The 17,723-nt window shown below is 37.9% G+C and overlaps 1 protein-coding gene across 1 annotated transcript; it reads left to right on the forward strand.

The window, feature by feature from the left end:
- The first annotated feature begins 109 nt into the window (after nucleotides 1-109).
- Nucleotides 110-14,623, forward strand: LOC102693262 (nucleobindin-2). Its single transcript, XM_015338222.2, has 13 exons — nucleotides 110-234; nucleotides 1,485-1,625; nucleotides 2,929-3,036; nucleotides 6,190-6,322; nucleotides 7,838-7,941; nucleotides 8,371-8,556; nucleotides 8,939-9,029; nucleotides 9,181-9,239; nucleotides 9,573-9,665; nucleotides 10,373-10,462; nucleotides 10,733-10,903; nucleotides 11,662-11,722; nucleotides 11,952-14,623. Exons 1-13 carry the CDS (start codon nucleotides 220-222, stop codon nucleotides 12,038-12,040), a joined length of 1,341 nt encoding a protein of 446 aa, XP_015193708.1. The 5' UTR covers nucleotides 110-219; the 3' UTR covers nucleotides 12,041-14,623.
- Nucleotides 14,624-17,723: the final 3,100 nt, after the last annotated feature.

A 17,723-nucleotide genomic window follows, 5' to 3' on the forward strand; every position in this document is an offset into this window, starting at 1 on the left:
AATAAATCGAGGAGGACGATTCTGTCCAATGGCCGCGGAGAGAGGCGGAGGGTTGCCATGGTATTTGCGAGTTTGGGCTGGGCCATGGGTAGGAAGGGGCGGGGTTAAAGGCTCTGGTTTGTGTTACAGTAAAACTATAACTGGAGCTGCGGCGGAGACCTAGGTGAATGAAGGATCCTGCAAAGAAGCGACGAAAGATTGTTTTTTCAAAAAAAGGCGATGACAGCTAACAGAGTAAGAGAAAGAACTTCGATACGTTACGGATATAGCGCTCTTTGCGTTTTAGGATAGTACAACTTTTTTGGGGGTGAACTAGCCCTCTCCTTTGGATGTCGGGTTGAAAAGAAATCCCGGGTCTAGCGTGCTCAGATGTTGTAAATACAGCGAGATGTGAATGTGTCTTCAAGTTTTTAGATAGTGTAAAGTCAGATTCCGATTATTTATGTATGAAACATCATCTGCATTTAGAAGCTAGTCGAAACCGTAAACGGACAGCGACGGTGAATCCCTCGGAAATGTGACAGTTTATCCACGCTTAGCCGGAGAGCGGAGAGGGGAAAACAAACGCCGATCTGAAACACGGAGGCCGGCGTCACTCATTAAGTCACTCATTGGTTTGCCTTTTTTTTTTTTGGTTTTAAAGTCAGTGTGCAGCAGGAGTAAAACTGAATCCGACAAAACTCTTCCAACGGGCTTAGTCGTTTTGCAAAACCGTAAGGTGTGAATACAAGCAAACAAAAACGAGTATGAGACGCACTTGACTATTTCAATAGTCCTTGAAGAAAACTATAATTATGGTGATATAGGATGTGTAGTTTTGAAACCTTCCACCCTTCTATAATATTTGATTTAATGCACAATTATAGCATAGCTTTTGGATATAGGAAGGTGTTTATATTATTAGAAATCATCAACATCTCATGGAGCTGAACAGGAGTGTTTTGTTCTTAAATTATCAGTTTGTCATCACTTAATGTAAACTGGGTTACACCTCTGTTTCAAATGCCAAATCTATGCTTTTTTTCCCCCCTCCGGGACGTTAGTCAAACAAATAATTAACATATTTGATTGGATATTACTTTATAAAGCAGTTTGTACAAAAAGTCTGATATTTAACCACCACTTATTTTAATTTAAGAACTGAGTGAGTCAGAAATTCAAATAGCTGTACATAATAACCATTTTAGGATACCATATGGTAAAAAGTGATTTTTACCATATGGTATGGTATGACGGTCCTAAACTGTAACCAATACTAAGATCACTTTATTAGCCCTATACAATTTCTTGCATTAGGAATTCGTCTTTAGTAATCATGGAAAATACTGATAGGATTTTCACTATTGTTAAAATAAAAGGAAAACGTATAGTTATAATGCTTCTTTGGCTCTTATCCCATTAGCTAATACAATAATATGTTTTGTAACTCATGCTGAGTTATCCAAATGAGCTCCACCAGCCAGTTTGTCTCCTTCTTATTCCAGATGTGTTGGAGTGTGGGCTTGAGCCACTGCTGTTTAGTGCTCGCTTGTCTGCTCATTTGTGCTGAAGCCGTGCCTATAAGTATAGACAAGACAAAAGTAAGCCCTCCACCAGAGAAACCAGAAGAAAAGACACAAAATGTGGTAAGTGTGGCAGGATGAAAAAGCAGAAAAAAACAACGTATTGCATTGAAGTTACCCCAGAGTAAGAAAGAAGATAGTTAATACTTTGGTTTGGGTGATACGATATACACCCATTTCTTTATGACATTAACACTGTGGGTGAATATTACTGTTATATGGTTGTGACAGAAGTTCAACATTTTTAAAATCTCAATAGTATTGTTTTACTTTTACGGTTTCTTATATATTTTTAAATCTCCTTCTGATTACTAAATCTCTCCCCTTACTTTTGGCATCTCCCATTCTTTCTTGTGTTCATTCTTTCTTGAGACCTTAGAAATCTTGAATTTTATTTTAATAATTGTTCCGATTTTAAAGTAGTGTGCTTTTCATCCTTGTCTCATCTGTTGGCTCACAAAATATTTTGATTAATAATCATGTGTCCTTTCAAACCTGTATTAAAATAAATAAGTGGTTGCTAGAATGCTGAAATAGTAAATCTATTTTCCTTCGTTATGCTGACTTCACACAATACCAGTTTTTCTCTTGGAAAGGTTTAACTCCTGTGAATAATTGTCCTCTCGTTTCTCACCAACTCAGCTTAAGCCAATGTCAGTGCCTCTCCAGGCTTGGTGGAATGCTAAAAGTGAACTGTAGCTTATTAAGCTAATAATTATGCTTATTACACTTATAATTATGTTAATTGCTGATGAATATTTTGAGGCGTATTGCCTCAAAGCAAAAACAGTTCCATACTTTCTGGCCGTCTTCTTGTGCCACATTCACTGTTGCAAGTTTAACTTGTAATGTTAAATGTACAAATAGGATAAGCCTTGAGCAAAATGATACATTGTCATAATGCACATTCTTATATCAACACAAAATATTGTATCTGTGTCACCCATATGCCTTTTACAGGCTGGCAGCAAAAGTGGAGATATTTGGTTTTAGTTTTTTCAGTGCCGATTTCATGGGTATTGCCCTGCTTTGCAAATAATAGAAACAAATCATTTGGGTCTTATGTAGAAAGGTCAAATAATGGCAGGGAAAAAATATACTTTCACAAAATCAATTTTTCATTTCATTTCGGCTTTACTCAGATATACAGTATGCATTTCTGACTGAGTCAGAAATATGCAGAGTTTGAATGATATTGTTTGTAGCAGGTGTACTGCTATTGTTTTTTTTAAGTTTATTCCCCAGGATTCGTTAGTGCTCTTTATTTAAGGATGCATCAACAGATGACTCAGTCGATAATTCAGTAAATTAGCAAGCGGATTTCATCTGCTTCACCCTGCATGAACATTTTGGCTTTCTGTGTCAGGACACTGGACTGCACTATGACCGTTACCTCAGGGAAGTCATTGATTTTCTAGAAAAAGACCAACATTTCAGAGAGAAGCTGCACAACACAGACATGGAGGACATCAAGGTACAGCACTGGTTTTATTCACTATTTCTTGGTGTTGGGCATTAATGCATTTTTTTCTTCAAGGTTAAAGATTGTTGTAAAAAATGAGTGCTGAATTGTCATTTACTGTGCTTTAACTACCATAAGGCGAACATTCTTGTTCTGCCTGTTTCATTTTCTGTCTTGTGCTGCCAGTTTTAGAATATCTTAAGTTTTAGTATATTTATGTTCTGCAAGTGTTGGTTTCTGTGGTATTCGTGTTCCCTTTTCTGTAATGAACCTCAAATTTAATGTTGTTACATTAGATTGTTTAGTAAAAGTATAACAAGTATAAATGAAAAACAAAAGGCACAAAAAAGGCATGTTGTACACAAAGATTAAATGATTAAAAAATGTTCCTAGACATTCTGGACAAGAGTCCTACTTCATTTGTTTAGAAAGAAATGTGACCACAGTGCAGTCAAGTGGTTGTCGACCATACTTGCCTTATCAAGGAGAAAGGCTTGCTGCAGCATGAACCTAGTGAAGCCAAGCCAAGCGAACAAATTGGATCAGAGCAGAACAAAAGATGGACTATGTGGTGATTGAAAAGAATGCAGCATGGGAGCACTGCATTTTAAAAAGCTTTCAAAAATCTTTCTGGAAAAAAAATTGTTGTTGGCACGTATATAATGTAAACACCTGCGAAGCTAAATTATATGGCTGGATTTAACTTGTGCCCCGTCCAGGGCGTACCCTGCCTTGCGCTTGTTGCTTGCCGGGTAGGCTCCAGCTTCCCGCGACACCGCATGGTATAAAGTGGTTTGGCAAATGACACGACATGACAATAGTATTTGTACTTAAAAGTTTTTTTTTATTGGAATTACCTACACCAAGTAAACGATTCAGAAACTTTGAAAAGCAAAGGCGATTAAGGAACAAAAGAAAATATTCTGGAAAAGAACAGTGTTTTAAAATGATCGATTTTCGTAGTACCCACGTAAAACTGTAATTACATTTTCAGTAGAAGTCACTTTGTTTTACATTTCTATTTTCTGCAATTTAATGGTGCATTCTACTCCCTAGCAACCACATCTATTTTCTAAAGGCATTTCACATATAATAATAATAATGATAATAATAATAAACTTTATTTTATATAGCACCTTTAAAGGTGGCTTCTCAAAGCGCTTTACAGGATGACAATAACAATAAATAAGAAGACTACAACAATAAATAAGAAGATTTCACAAGATAGGACACAATTATAATTACAGCAATACAACAATAACAATAGAGGAGACCGTGGAAGGTGGTATTAAGAAGAGCAGAGGGGTGAAGAATGGAACCAGTTAAGTAAAGGCTTTTCTGAAGAAGAAGGTTTTGAGTCTGGATTTGAAGGAGTTTAGAGAAGGTGACTCTCTAATATTCTTGTGCAAAGAGTTCCAGAGCTTTGGGGCATAGCAGGAGAAGGCCCTGTCGCCCATACAATGTACACGGGCTTGGGGGACAGTAAGGAGGGCAGAATTTGAAGAGCGGAAGTTGCGAGGTGGGGAGTAGGGTGATAAAAGTTCAGACAGGTATTGAGGTGCTAAGCCATGTAAAGCCTTATAGGTGAGAATGAGGATTTTAAAGTCTATGCGGAATTTGACCGGAAGCCAGTGCAAGGACTCCAGGATAGGAGTAATGTGAACACTTGCACTAGGCCTGGTCAGGATTCTGGCTGCTGAATTTTGGACATACTGCAGCTTGTTCAGAGTAGATTTAGATACCCCAGGGAGTAGAGCATTGCAGTAGTCAATTTGAGAGAATACAAATATGTTAATCAGCTTTTCAGCCACAGTTAATGATAGCATAGGGCGTAGTCTTGCGATATTTCTAAGGTGAAAAAAATGTTTTGACAGTATGCTGTACATGTGGGTCGAATGTTAAGCCAGAATCGAATATAACCCCAAGGTTTTTCAATTTTGATTGAAGCTCAAGTACAGAGCCATCTACAGACAGGGTTACAGGACTGGCTTTACGAAGTTGATGGGGGGTACCAATAAGCATGACTTCAGTCTTGTCACAGTTAAGATGAAGGAAGTTTTGAGTCATCCAAATTTTTATGTCAGAGATGCAATTAGATAGAATAGAGACAGCCACATCAGTGTCGGGTTTGGTATGGATCTATATTTGAGTATCGTCAGCGTAAAAATGAAAGCTGAGGCCATGTGATCTTAAAAGCTGACCAAGTTGGAACATGTAAATGCTGAAGAGCAAGGGGCCCAGATATCCATATATCCATAGACCCTTCCTTACACATGTATATTAAAGGTTTCCACATGGATAGTATTTGTCGGAAGAACTTTGGTGTGATTTAGGAACACGGCCTGTTAACTTGGCAGACTTTGTGCATTGTCACTTCCTTCTTGATAGCAAGAGTACAGAGGTTTCCACTCATTGCGGTACAAGTCACTAACTGTCAAGCAACAATACTGCTTTCAATAATCGGCTACTATACGACTTCTGTTCATATAACACAAGGGCCAATTTCAAATTGCTTTCATCCTTGCAATGGCAGGTGTAACAAACACACTCCTTTCCAGGAAAAAAAGTATTAATTCAATAAAGTTCTTTGTACAGCTGTTCCATTGCATTAACACTACATTTGGACAGATCAGAGTTGGAAGACCAGAGTAATTCCTTTTTCTTCCAAGCATACCCAAGCCTTTGTAGTACAGTGCTATTCACACTGGCTGTTTTGTTGAGCTGAGCCAACCAAACACTGCCCTGGTGTAAGATAAACGTACTGTACTTAAAAACATGGTTAACAGTAAGCAAAAGGTATCATGGTTAAACTAAATGTTATGGAGTTTTGCTGTTATTTCCTAAGAGAATATTATCGTTAAAGTCTTAACACCCTTTCATCCATTTTTACTTGTCTGAATGTGCTTTTCATTTCCGTTTTCACAAACAACTCGCTAATAGAATTTGTGGTTTACAATTTACGGATAGAATAAAAAAAAGCAAAACGGTTCTTGTAACTTGTACAGGACATTTCCAGCTGTGTATCTTGTAATGTGTTTTGTAGGGATCACGTAACTATTATTTACTTGTTCTCTTTCCACAGGGATGGAGTGGAAATGGCGCTTTAAAACTCCTTAGTCTGTTAAACAACTCTCCTATCCCTCTAATGTGCTTCTGATTTTCCAGAAAGGAAAACTAGCCAAAGAGCTGGATTTCGTCAGTCACAATGTGAGAACAAAGCTGGATGAGTTGAAGAGGCAGGAAGTGAGCAGGTTGCGGACCCTGATCAAAGCCAAGCAAGATATTGAAGGGGGAAAAGGTATTCTCCAGAAACTAAACCTTACTATGGCACAATGCCAGACATACTCAGCAACACCTCAGACAAAAAGATGAGGGTAAAAAACATTTTACAAAGAAATATAAATGAAAGACCATGTCTCTTTTGAAAAACTTTACTGCAATTGCTCAGACTTGGATACAACCTGGGCCTTTTATTTCTGATTGTATTGAGTCTAAACCCTTGTAACTTGTAAGTAGATTATTATCTAATATTATACTATATTACATGTGTTTTACATTTAAACTGGCAAGTAGATAGTATTCACTATATCGGTGAAAACTATAGTTCAAACATCAACTGCTGCCAAAATATAAAATCCTGACTTACTGTCACGGTGAATTATCATGCAGCATATTTTTGCATTCTTTGTGTTGTTTTTTTTTCATTATTCGTTTATTTGGATGTATTTTGTCTTCTTTAAGGGCAGTAGGAGAGGAATACATCTCTCCTATTTACCTGTAACCTCACTTTTTTTTTACAGTTTTTGTTTCATAGAAATAAATAAGCTATAACAAAGATTGTGATTATAGAAAAATATCAAGTTCCTAGCTTTAAAAGGAAAAAGGGCCTGATGTGACTTTTAGAGGTGTTTGAAGGTTTGCTACCTGAAAGTCACATGCAATATCAGTTCAAAAACGTAAATAGGCTTTGAGTCAGGACAGCATGTCCACAGCTGTCTGACTGTATCTAACTGCGTCTGTTTGAACAGCTGAATATACCAGATGTACCAAAATTTACAACCCCTTTTGGTGTTTACGCAACAGTGTAGGACAGACAACATGTGTTGCTGGGCATCTGAGGTCATTTGCAGATTCCAGTAAATTCCTAGCAGTAGTGGAAAATGTCAGTGAACAGCATTATAATATGTTGGCCTGATATGAAGTTTTAGTATGTACTTTTAGTTTCAATACATCCCTGTAAAATATTTGAGGAGTTTTCAGTTATAAGTAAAGAAATGAAGTCCTGGTTATACGACACTCCATGTAGAAATGTCCATCTAGCAATTCATGTACCAGTTCTTAAACCCTTTTACATTTATGATCATAGACCCCTACCTGTACTTGGAACAAGCACCTCTGCCAACTGAGCCACCAGGGAGCCTTTGAATCCAATTGTACTTCAATCCTAGCAGAAACAGAACTAAAGTGTAGACTCTGCAGTAATGCTAATTTGGTGATTTACATTGTTTAACTCTTACCTGGTGAATTCTACTCTAGTATTGTATAGCTAGTAGCTGCATTACCCATTTATAAATCTACCAGATGAGCATTTCTTAAAGAACGTTAATAAAAAAGAAATGTAGTGCCCACAAAGAAAACCCAGCTCCTGCTACTAAAACTAAATGGTGTGTCAGAGAACATCTGGGTTGCAGATGCTATCTTGTACACTGTTAAGAACACCAGCTGGAGTGGTGCTCCTGGGTGGCTTAATATAAAATGCTGTTTTTGTGTATTCCTAACCTTTCCTCCTTCCTTCTGCCTGAAATTCTCCTAGACATGGCAATTGACCATCAAGCCCTGCTGAAGCAGTTTGAATACCTGAACCACATGAACCCTCACACTTTTGAAGTTGATGACTTGGACAGGCTGATTAAATCGGTAAGAAATGGCCCATACCTGGGGTCCCCAGGGCTGTGGCTCCATCTCGTTTGTGTTCAGTGTCACTGAACTTTATTAAACCAGTTTAACACTTCTTTGTCTTAATTCCTAGTCTGTAGAGATTTATAGTATGAAACCTGCTGGACTATTGCTTCAGAGCGCTCAAGCAAAGTACCCTTTAATAAAAAATATTAATTTTTTAATCTGTTTTTTTTCTAAAATGTGCAGTTTATTTTCTTCACAAGTAGTGTGATATTCATACAAAACACTCCAGGTTTACCCGACTTGTCTCATGTGGGAGGTGCAGTGAACATGGTCAAACGGGCGATGCTTAAGAAGTTAGGAAATAAAACCTTAAAAAAAACACCTCGAGGCCGTTGGCCCATATCGCCTCCACAAGCGGGTGACACAGTGAACCTCTGCCTCCAGGCCACGAGGGATCTTGAAAACTACGACAAGGAGCGGCACGAGGAGTTCAAGAGGTACGAGATGATGAAGGAGCACGAGCGGAGAGAGCACCTGAGGACGCTCGACGAAGAGAACCGGCAGAAGGAGGAGGAGCACTATGAAGAACTGAAGAAGAAGCACGCCGACCACCCCAAAATCAACCACCCGGTACGGAGCGGCACCGTTCCCCCACAAGCAAAACTCTCACAGCGTGCGAAGTGGTGAAACACTCTCAAAGCATTTCTTATAAAATGTATGTTTGCTTCGGCAGACTATTGCAGGTATGAAGACAAATTATTGTTGTAGGTGAATTTTATTGTATATTTGTTTTTGAGGCAAATTTTTTAAATGTTCTCCTGCCCAGAAAGCTCATAGCTTACTTATATTTTATTTCTTCCTAGAATTCTGAAGGTGTAAGATACTGCAAAAATATTTGGAATTTGAGTCTAGATGTCCTAGGTTTTTCTTTTTCATAAAGATGTTATAAGCACACTGTGACAGGGACAGTGTGAATGTACTTTGGTGTGATATGCTGTTCTTTGGTGCATAGGGTAGTCAGGACCAACTGAAGGAAGTCTGGGAGGAAGCTGATGGCCTGGATCCGGAAGATTTTGACCCAAAGACTTTCTTTAACCTGCATGGTAAGCAGATATTGAGGACTTCCGGAGAGTGCCCAAAGAAATCTTTTTAATTTAAAACTTAACGAGGGATTGCCATCAACCAGCCTTTAAGGTTGTAAAATAAAACGGCATTCCTTTTTTTAAAGCAAACTGTTTAACCATGTTTTCACAGATACCAATGGAGACGGTTACTTTGATGAACAGGAGTTGGAAGCCCTTTTTACAAAAGAGGTACATCTTGGGTTTATAGCATTTCCATTAAAGTGAAGAAGAAACCAATTGCACGATGTCATTTCTTTTGACTCGGAGAAAAATGAAAAGTTGTTTCAGTTAATGAAAAGTGGGTAACATTTTAGTTTAAAATATAGTATATTTCTAAAGAAAAGCTTTAAAAAATTAAAATTTAAAAAAATGATAATTATTTGGATTCAGCCTCATGTTTTGTGCTTCCGTTTACATTTTTGCATAAATTGTGAAATAGAATAATAAAGAAATCCTGTTATTTCCCTGTGTAGGAAGAGCAAGTAGTCTTAAATAATATGGATGTTTTTCCTGCGATCCTAGTTAGAGAAGCTCTATGACCCCACTAATGAAGAAGATGACATGGTGGAGATGGAAGAGGAGAGACTCAGAATGAGGGAACATGTCATGAATGAGGTGATTCTAAAGACAACCTTAAAAAAATTGTGACTTTTTTTGGGAATCACATTGATGTGTCCTCTGGCAGTTTTAAAACACCACCTCATGTCAGTTGCAGCCTGGGTCTGGCCACTACCCAACTGTGGATGGGTTTCCATAAGTCTTCGTTATAATAAATGGTAATTCCAAATCGGTTGGATATACAATAAAAAAGTCTTGATTCCAAAAGGAAAGAGAAGTATGCAGAGGGATTTCTATTGACTTAACTCGTAAAGGAAATTGGTTTTGGAGGCCTATGTCTGATCTACATCATTAGATGAATTTGACTGGTACTCCTGGTACCAGCCAGGTGTCAGTGGGACTGGGCAGGTCAAGTTAGCTAGGGAATCTTTGGAACAGCACCTTGCCAGGCATCTGCTACCATGCGGTGACAACAGACACTGGATTTCAGGTGAGTACAGCTGCTCCTGCAAGGTCTTCTCAGGCTTGCAGTAAAACCAATTCGAGTGTATTAGCAATTTTTTTAACAGCTGTTGAATACGAAGTGGGAGGGGATAAGGTAAAATAAGAAAAATTGTTATTAAAAAAATTCAACCTATGCATTGCTATGAGTACTAAACAACACTCAAAGTCTTCTGAGTGTCTGCTTTACAGAAACTAAGTTGCTTTTCCTGAATGTACAAGTGAAAAAGGGTTTCTAATTGTATGGTTGCTGTTGTTAACAGGTTGACATAAACAAGGACAGACTGGTTTCTTTAGATGAGTTCTTAGTCGCTACAAAGAAAAAGGAATTCTTGGAGCCAGAAAGCTGGGAGGTAAGGCTTATTTTGTCTTTTATAATTTCTGATTGATTTGTAAATTTATTGTATAGTTGTAAGTTAGTTTTATCTCAATTACATAAACCTTTTTAAAAGACACAGTAGTTGTAGGTTTCAGGCATACAAATCCCGAATCAAGTTTCTTAAAGTTATTGGACATCTGAACCTCAACTAATGCTTAAAAAGCCAATACCTATATACATTGGACTTATTTTATTTATGCAAATAGTTGTTCAGCAACTGTGCCTAAGATGTCAGTTCTTTTAGACCCTGGAACAAAATCCTGCTTACACAGATGAAGAGCTCAAGGAATTTGAGGAACAGCTTGCCAAAGAGGAGCAAGACCTGAACCAAAAATCAGCTGATCTACAGAAACAAAAGGAAGAGCTTGAGAGACAACAGGAACAGCTGAACGCTCAGAAGCTGGAACTTCAGCAGGTGAGACGCCTGTAGAGCAGGGAGCCCAGAAGCAATTGTGGTGCCCAGAGGAGTTTGTGAAATCATGTGTGCATTTTGCACGTTATGTTTGGTTTTCAAAAGACACCTTTACACCGATTAAAGGTGAGAGAAGGTGTTGCATTTTGTTTTTGTACTGAAGTGCAAAAGACACATTCCAAAGCATTTTAGAATATTGGGGTTACATTTCTGTGGTGTTGAGAAGCTTCTGGGTGCAGGAGCCTCCCTAAAGGCGCTGAGGCAGACAAATCCAGGTGATTAAGATGGGTGCCCTTCCTATGTGACAATTGAAAGGTTTCACCTGAACTGGGGTAGTTTTGGCCTTTCCCCTGTAAGCCCCCTCAGCTCGAATCCACATCCTCACCTGACCCGATTTGTGTTTTCAATGGCAACGATTCTCATTAGCTACAGTTTTGCGCTTTATGTCAACAATCAGTGTAAACTTTACGAGTCCAGTATTACTTCCTGCCTACTGTTAAGAATGAAAATGGGGTCACCGTGCCTATGGTGCTTGTGACAGTGAAGAAGATGAAAGTACAAAGGAACAATTGCATTTACCTTTCTGACATGCATCAAGACAGAGTCTGCAGAAGGAGAAAAAAAGTTAAAAAGTACCACTTAAAATTAAAAAGCATTTTCCTCCTAGGGGTTTGTCATGAGGTTAAGGTATCAGCAATAAACATTACACCTTGCAATCACTTTCAAATGCTGCAATAATCTTTTCTTACTGTCCCTCCCAGGCTGTACAACACATGGAGAAGTTAAAAAGTCAAAAAGATCAGGCTCCCCCAGAGGATAATGGTGAGTAGAACTTCCCATTTAGTAAATTTCTTAATAAGAAAACCATGAAATAAGTCTTTAGACATTTATAACAATGTTGCCTTACAATATAGAGTATTTTTTAACTGTACTTTTGTTGAGTACATAACAGTTCATACCCTTTTAATGCTAGAAAACCTCAGAACAGTTCTGAACAGTTGCAGACACACATTTGCTTCTAAATGACTGTTTAACCTTCTTTGTTGTTCAGAAGGTGGGAATGCACCCCCAGCTCCACCGGCAGGAAATAATGAGCCTCTACCTCCGGGACAGAAGGAGGAGATACAGTCTCACCCCTAATCGTTGTGCCTTTTGGGTACAGTACGTACTGTATGTATGTGGCCGTGTGTACACGCAGCCCGTGAGCAGCGCAGACGTACACATACACACGACGACCTGCAAATGATTTGGAAAAGAAATCCTTGCATAATTCTGTTTCCCCTGTTACCGTTTAATTTCATTGTCAGGGTATGAACTGTAAAGATGGTAAATTATTTAAAACCACAACTTTGGAGACGGATCTGTTGCTCTTGCAAAGAAAGATGTCCAAGATCACCTAACAATTGCAACATGAGGATCAGTCCGATTCTTAATTGCTGTCTTTGGTCTTAAAGGTTTCAATCTTGTTTTTTTTCCTACAACGGTATGTTTTATTATTTATCCAGGCTGAATAATATTTTACAATTAATCCTATGAGTAAGATGAATAAAGAAGGTTCCTTACAATCTATTTTGTGCTTCATAAAGTGCAATATGTGTGGTTTATAAGCCAAGGTAATTTGTGTACTCTGAAAATTGCAGGATTAATCCTTGATGTATAAAAATTGGTTCCTTGCTATATTTTGTGCTACAGAAAGTGCAATATATGTTTTTTTTATGGTAAGGTAATTTGAACCTATACCTTTTGGTAAAAGGTCATAAATTCTAATATTAAACAAAAACTTGTTAAGACTGTCACATTTTCCAACTGTTTTTTTATTAAACTAAGGGAGACATGATCATATACCATATTATTAATGGTGGTCAATGCTAAACATGAAAACACTCCCCACTCACAAAAATAATTTGTAACTAAAAACTATTATTAGACATTTGTTTCTATCAGTAACTTTGCAATGCATGTCTTATTTTCCTTGACTCATATTTATCAAGTCCCGTTATTTAGCAGAATGTGGTCTCAGGATATATAATGTGCTAAGTGATTTGGGGTTCAAATTATACTTGCATGAAAAAAAGTCTGAATGTACAGAGCTTTCTGTGCTACAAAATAAGTCATTCAGAAACCAACTTGGTGGCAAAAACACTTGATTACTGTTTTGTGGATACAAACACGTGGTGTTCATATGATGATTAGGTGTACAGTAAGACTATTTACAGTTCATATGCCATTATATAGTCTTTTAATTTAAATAGCTTTCATTTTAATTAGTGTGGGATTTCCTTTTTGTATATACATAATGCATTTGTTAATGACCATCTTTTGAGTTATTTGAAAATAATAAAACAATGTAATGCACTGTTTCTTCAGTCTATATTTGAATGGCCCCAAAACTTTTTATTCATATAAATTTAAAACATTTATGTTTTACTTAAAAACTAATCATTTTGGTTTGGGTTCTACTTCAATAATACATTTAAGGTCAAACAGTGAAAAGATACGAGTGCAATTCAATACACAATGTTCAGCTGCTTCTTTTTGAGTTGGGGTACCCTTCCTACAAGTCTTTTAATTTTATTTCATCCTGTATGAATAAGAATAAAATGTAAAATGTCAATAATAAGTTACTAAGAAGTTTTATTGCACGTTTGTATTTAAACGCTGAAAACTTGGAGAGATTAATTTCTGCCTCTCAGTTTTCAGAGCGGCATGCTCCTGCAGTGGGTAGCTCCTTCACAGTGCTGGAGCCCTGGGTTCAGTTCCAGATCTGGGGTGCTATCCGAGTGGAGTCTGTATGTTCTCTCTGCGTTTGCATGGGTTTCCTCCCAGATCTATTGTTAACTTAATAAGCTTCCCAGAAAACTGGCCCTGGTGTGACAGCATGGTGTCTGTGTGTGCGCCCTGTGGTGGACTGGCGTGCCGTCCAGGGCTGTATCCTGCCTTTTGCCCGTTGCATGATGGGATAGGCTCTAGCTTAGAAAGGGGATGGATTTTTTTGAAGATGTGCATGCAGGACGGCGAGAACAAGTCCTCTGCATCATGTAAGTCTAGGAAAGGGGAGCAAGTTAAGGACCAAAATGCAGCAAGTGTTTATTATCCAGGAAAATTTTCAATCCAGGGCTTTTTAATTTTGTTTCCAAATATTTATATTGGGTATGCTTAATTTATATTTGGGAAGGTTTGTACTATACATGATTTAACATGGCACTGTCTTAATCAATTTATGTATCAAAACACCTAGGGGATTTTCTATGTGGTCTACAATTCACCTAAATTTTACTGGACCAATGAAACATTAACTGAGATGAGCAATTATGGGTATTTCTCTGGAATGGGCCAGACACTGTATTCTCTCCTTCTGCATTTCTGTATGTTTTCTTCTTATAGAATGGTAAACTAGTCTGGAGAAAGGATTATTTTAAAAGTGGCCATCAAACAGATGTAAATCATTTCAATGTGTACCTTTTTAAATGAAAAAATAATTCACAATGATCTTTAACACAGTTCATTGTCTAAGAAATGAAAGAATAGATAAATGTTTTGCTTCATTTTTTTTTTAATTCCATGATCTGTGTACAGAAATTTCAAGAGTTTGTATCCCTGAAGTTATTAAAAAGAAACGTTGCAGATCGGCTTTTATTCCCCATCCATATGTATGCTTATCGTGTTTGGTACAAAGTGGTCCATTGTTTTATTAAATGAAAAGATAAAGCTGTTTCAAAGCTATTGCTTTTTGTGTCATATTAACTATTTGCAAACAAATCTTGTCCATATAATAAATGTAAAAATACCTACAGATTGAAACATTTGACAAAAACATTTTCTCATTTTAAATCTTTAAAACAGGCTATAAATCAGATGGATTTGCAGAGGTTTCAAGATGGCTTTCTTATAAGATAGAGTAGTGTCCAACAGACAGTTTTGACAACATTTTATACATTTGGTCCTTAACAATCCAATACAGAAGAGGTCTAAGGGGGGTATTTTTAACATGGAAACTTAAACCACTAGGCAGGGTCCGTCATGGCTCTTTCTCCTACTGCTTTCTATATGAAGCATAAAAACGCTCCTGAGAATACTCCAGTGCACTGACTGGGGGTAGTGGCTGGATCCATCACAGGGAGAAATGACTGCATTGTCATTAGGGTGGAGGAAGAAGGCTATAGACTATCTGGTGTTCATGTCATCAGCAGGGGGCAGTAATACTGTGCCTCTAACTAACAAAAAAACCTAAATGTAACTTTTATGTGGGTAAATTTAAATGGCAAAGACCTAATCATACAAACTGTTTTAAAGATAGCACTGGATATAGATCAATGTAAATGGGGAAAAAAGTGGTTTAACACTGACCCTGAAAGAGAGAAAGCTGGGAGGAATTTCCTTGCACCTGAAGGAAGAATACTGTTTTATTTATTTCATTTTATCCAGATACTAAGATATATATTTAAGCCTTTGTAAGCCGTTGCTTACATTAACACCAAAGGCACCTCTTTTGTAAAGTATAAACTCACAAGGTGCATTTAAATGAATTTAAAGCTAATATTAATGATCAGTTTTGAATATTTGAAGTTTATTAAAAGTCAGATATACTTGGCGCATAAAACTGGAAAAAAGAAAGAGTAGTAGAACCAATAACATTTGAATTTGAACAACTTCACGGACTTCCAGTCTACAATACTGAGCACACAAAAGCATGAATCTCTCTTGCGCTGGACGTTTCAGATTAGGACTAGTACAAATCTTGTATAGTGGTCAACACAGAGATATTGCACCTTACCGCAGACACAAAGAGATCATTAGTCCATCGCTGCATCAGCTCTGCAATGTGAACAAGAACAGTGTCTGGAATGTGAGGCGCTGAGATGAATTCTCCTGATCGGTTCATCACCTGTTCAAAAGAAAAAGGAGAGAAGCCCAAGACACACTTTATTACCTTGTTTTACTGGAAATTTCCTTGGTAGCTACATTTTTTCTAAGCTTCATACAATTTATGTTTAATCCTCCCAGTTTGGAATTGGCCCTTATCACCTCAGACTGCCATTACTTCCTCTGCAACAGCACCTGTGCATTCTCCTTTTCCATTTGCACACTGGTTAGCCAGTTGCCACAAGTCTTTTTGTTGTAAACTGTATGAAGAGGATTTGAATGGATGAGACCAGTGCTCAGGCCTCCTGTGAACAGCTCACACAGGTAAAAAAGTCCTATCTGACAGGTACCTGTAAGCCACCAACACCGTGCTGAAACACAAGGGTGATGGTGCTGTAGTCTGAATGCCCCCCACTGGATTTGTCCCTCTTTCACAGAGCCTGTCTTCACTGGAGGGCAGTAAAGCGTCCTGAGGCACGTGGCATTTCTGGTACCTACATAAAACAACACTTTTCAGAGGCTGAGAGATTCTCCAATAGTTCTTCAAGGGTGTCTGAACAGGAAGGTTTATTGCCATCTGTAATATACTGATCTGTAATGTTGCCACTCCAGAGTCTAAGAAGTGTGATCAGGTATCTGGAACAGTTCGAGTTTGTCTTCCCTAAGACATCTGGGGTACTGAAGATTTACTAATCGCTAAACATGATAAAGTCAGAAATACTGTTTAACACTCTAATTCTGTCAACATTTCAGATCTCTGCTGTCCAGCTGTTTTTTTTTGTTCTGTACTGTGATGACTCAGCTATCATGACAAATGTCAGTCTTCAGTTGCCTATTGTCAAGCCTATTCTCTTCAGAAGGGATAGCTACTGCGTGACTCAGGACAACTGGATACTGTAAGTCTTTAATCATTAATGCTGATAAGTCATGAAACTAAGCTTTGTGACATAAAGCAAAATCAACAGAGGACAAGGATAGATTATGGTAATCAAAAAGACATTGGTTCAAAACTTAAGAACTAAAAAAAAATGAAGAGCACCCACGCATCCCAGTGATTGAAAAACTGAAGCACTGTCTTGAACTAATCCAAGATTTTTTTCTTTCTTTTATAGAGTATGTTTATGTAGCTAATAATATCAATGCTATTACAGAGATAATCAGGCTCAGATAATTCAATGATTACTAGGATATGGCATGTAAATAAATAGATTCTCACTCCCGCAGTTCCAGCCTGAAAGCACAAAGAGCAAGAGGAATTATTTGTTTTTTTTACAGTAATTTAAAAAAATAACTGCACATAAATCATCACATGTGTAACAATCAAAGGAATTAATTGGATTTCTGTGTAGTAAACAAGACTCTGTTATTTAGAGATTTCAGACTCAGTCGTGGAACATTTTTCCCCACCAGTGGGGCCACAGGAATGAGGCAGAAGATGCCCCACCAACACCACTGAAAACTGGGAGAAATGGTGCACATTTTAATCCCCCACCATCACCGTCACAATCTACCATTCTGGTACGGTGTTTCAGAATTATTTGAAATACACACTGCTTCCAGTTCAAGCATTTCTGCTGCCCAAAGAGATAATTCAACAATTCACTATGGACTCGTCCTATTGTGACAAGTAGGAGTACCTCCCTTTTTTAATATTTAGTACACAAAAACAAATAAAAGGCATGCCAGTACCAAAGATGCCCTTTTTAATTTCTAATATTATAGAACTACAACTGTCACTCAATCTGGAAACACTCTTGGCTCCTGGCAACAACCCCTGTACCCACACAAGGAGTAAGAGATGCAGTCTCCTTCAGCCATCCAGCCAATCAGCACACAAGCGGTTCAGCACTGACTGGAGGAGTGTCCATTCTATGATGTCACAGCAGGCCTGCATGTGTGAAGGAAGTTAAATGGGTCAGATTTTCGCAAGAAGACATGAAAGTCCGGGAGTTCTGGACAA

This window comes from Lepisosteus oculatus, chromosome 21 (assembly GCF_040954835.1).
Source record: "Lepisosteus oculatus isolate fLepOcu1 chromosome 21, fLepOcu1.hap2, whole genome shotgun sequence".
Taxonomy (NCBI): domain Eukaryota; kingdom Metazoa; phylum Chordata; class Actinopteri; order Semionotiformes; family Lepisosteidae; genus Lepisosteus; species Lepisosteus oculatus.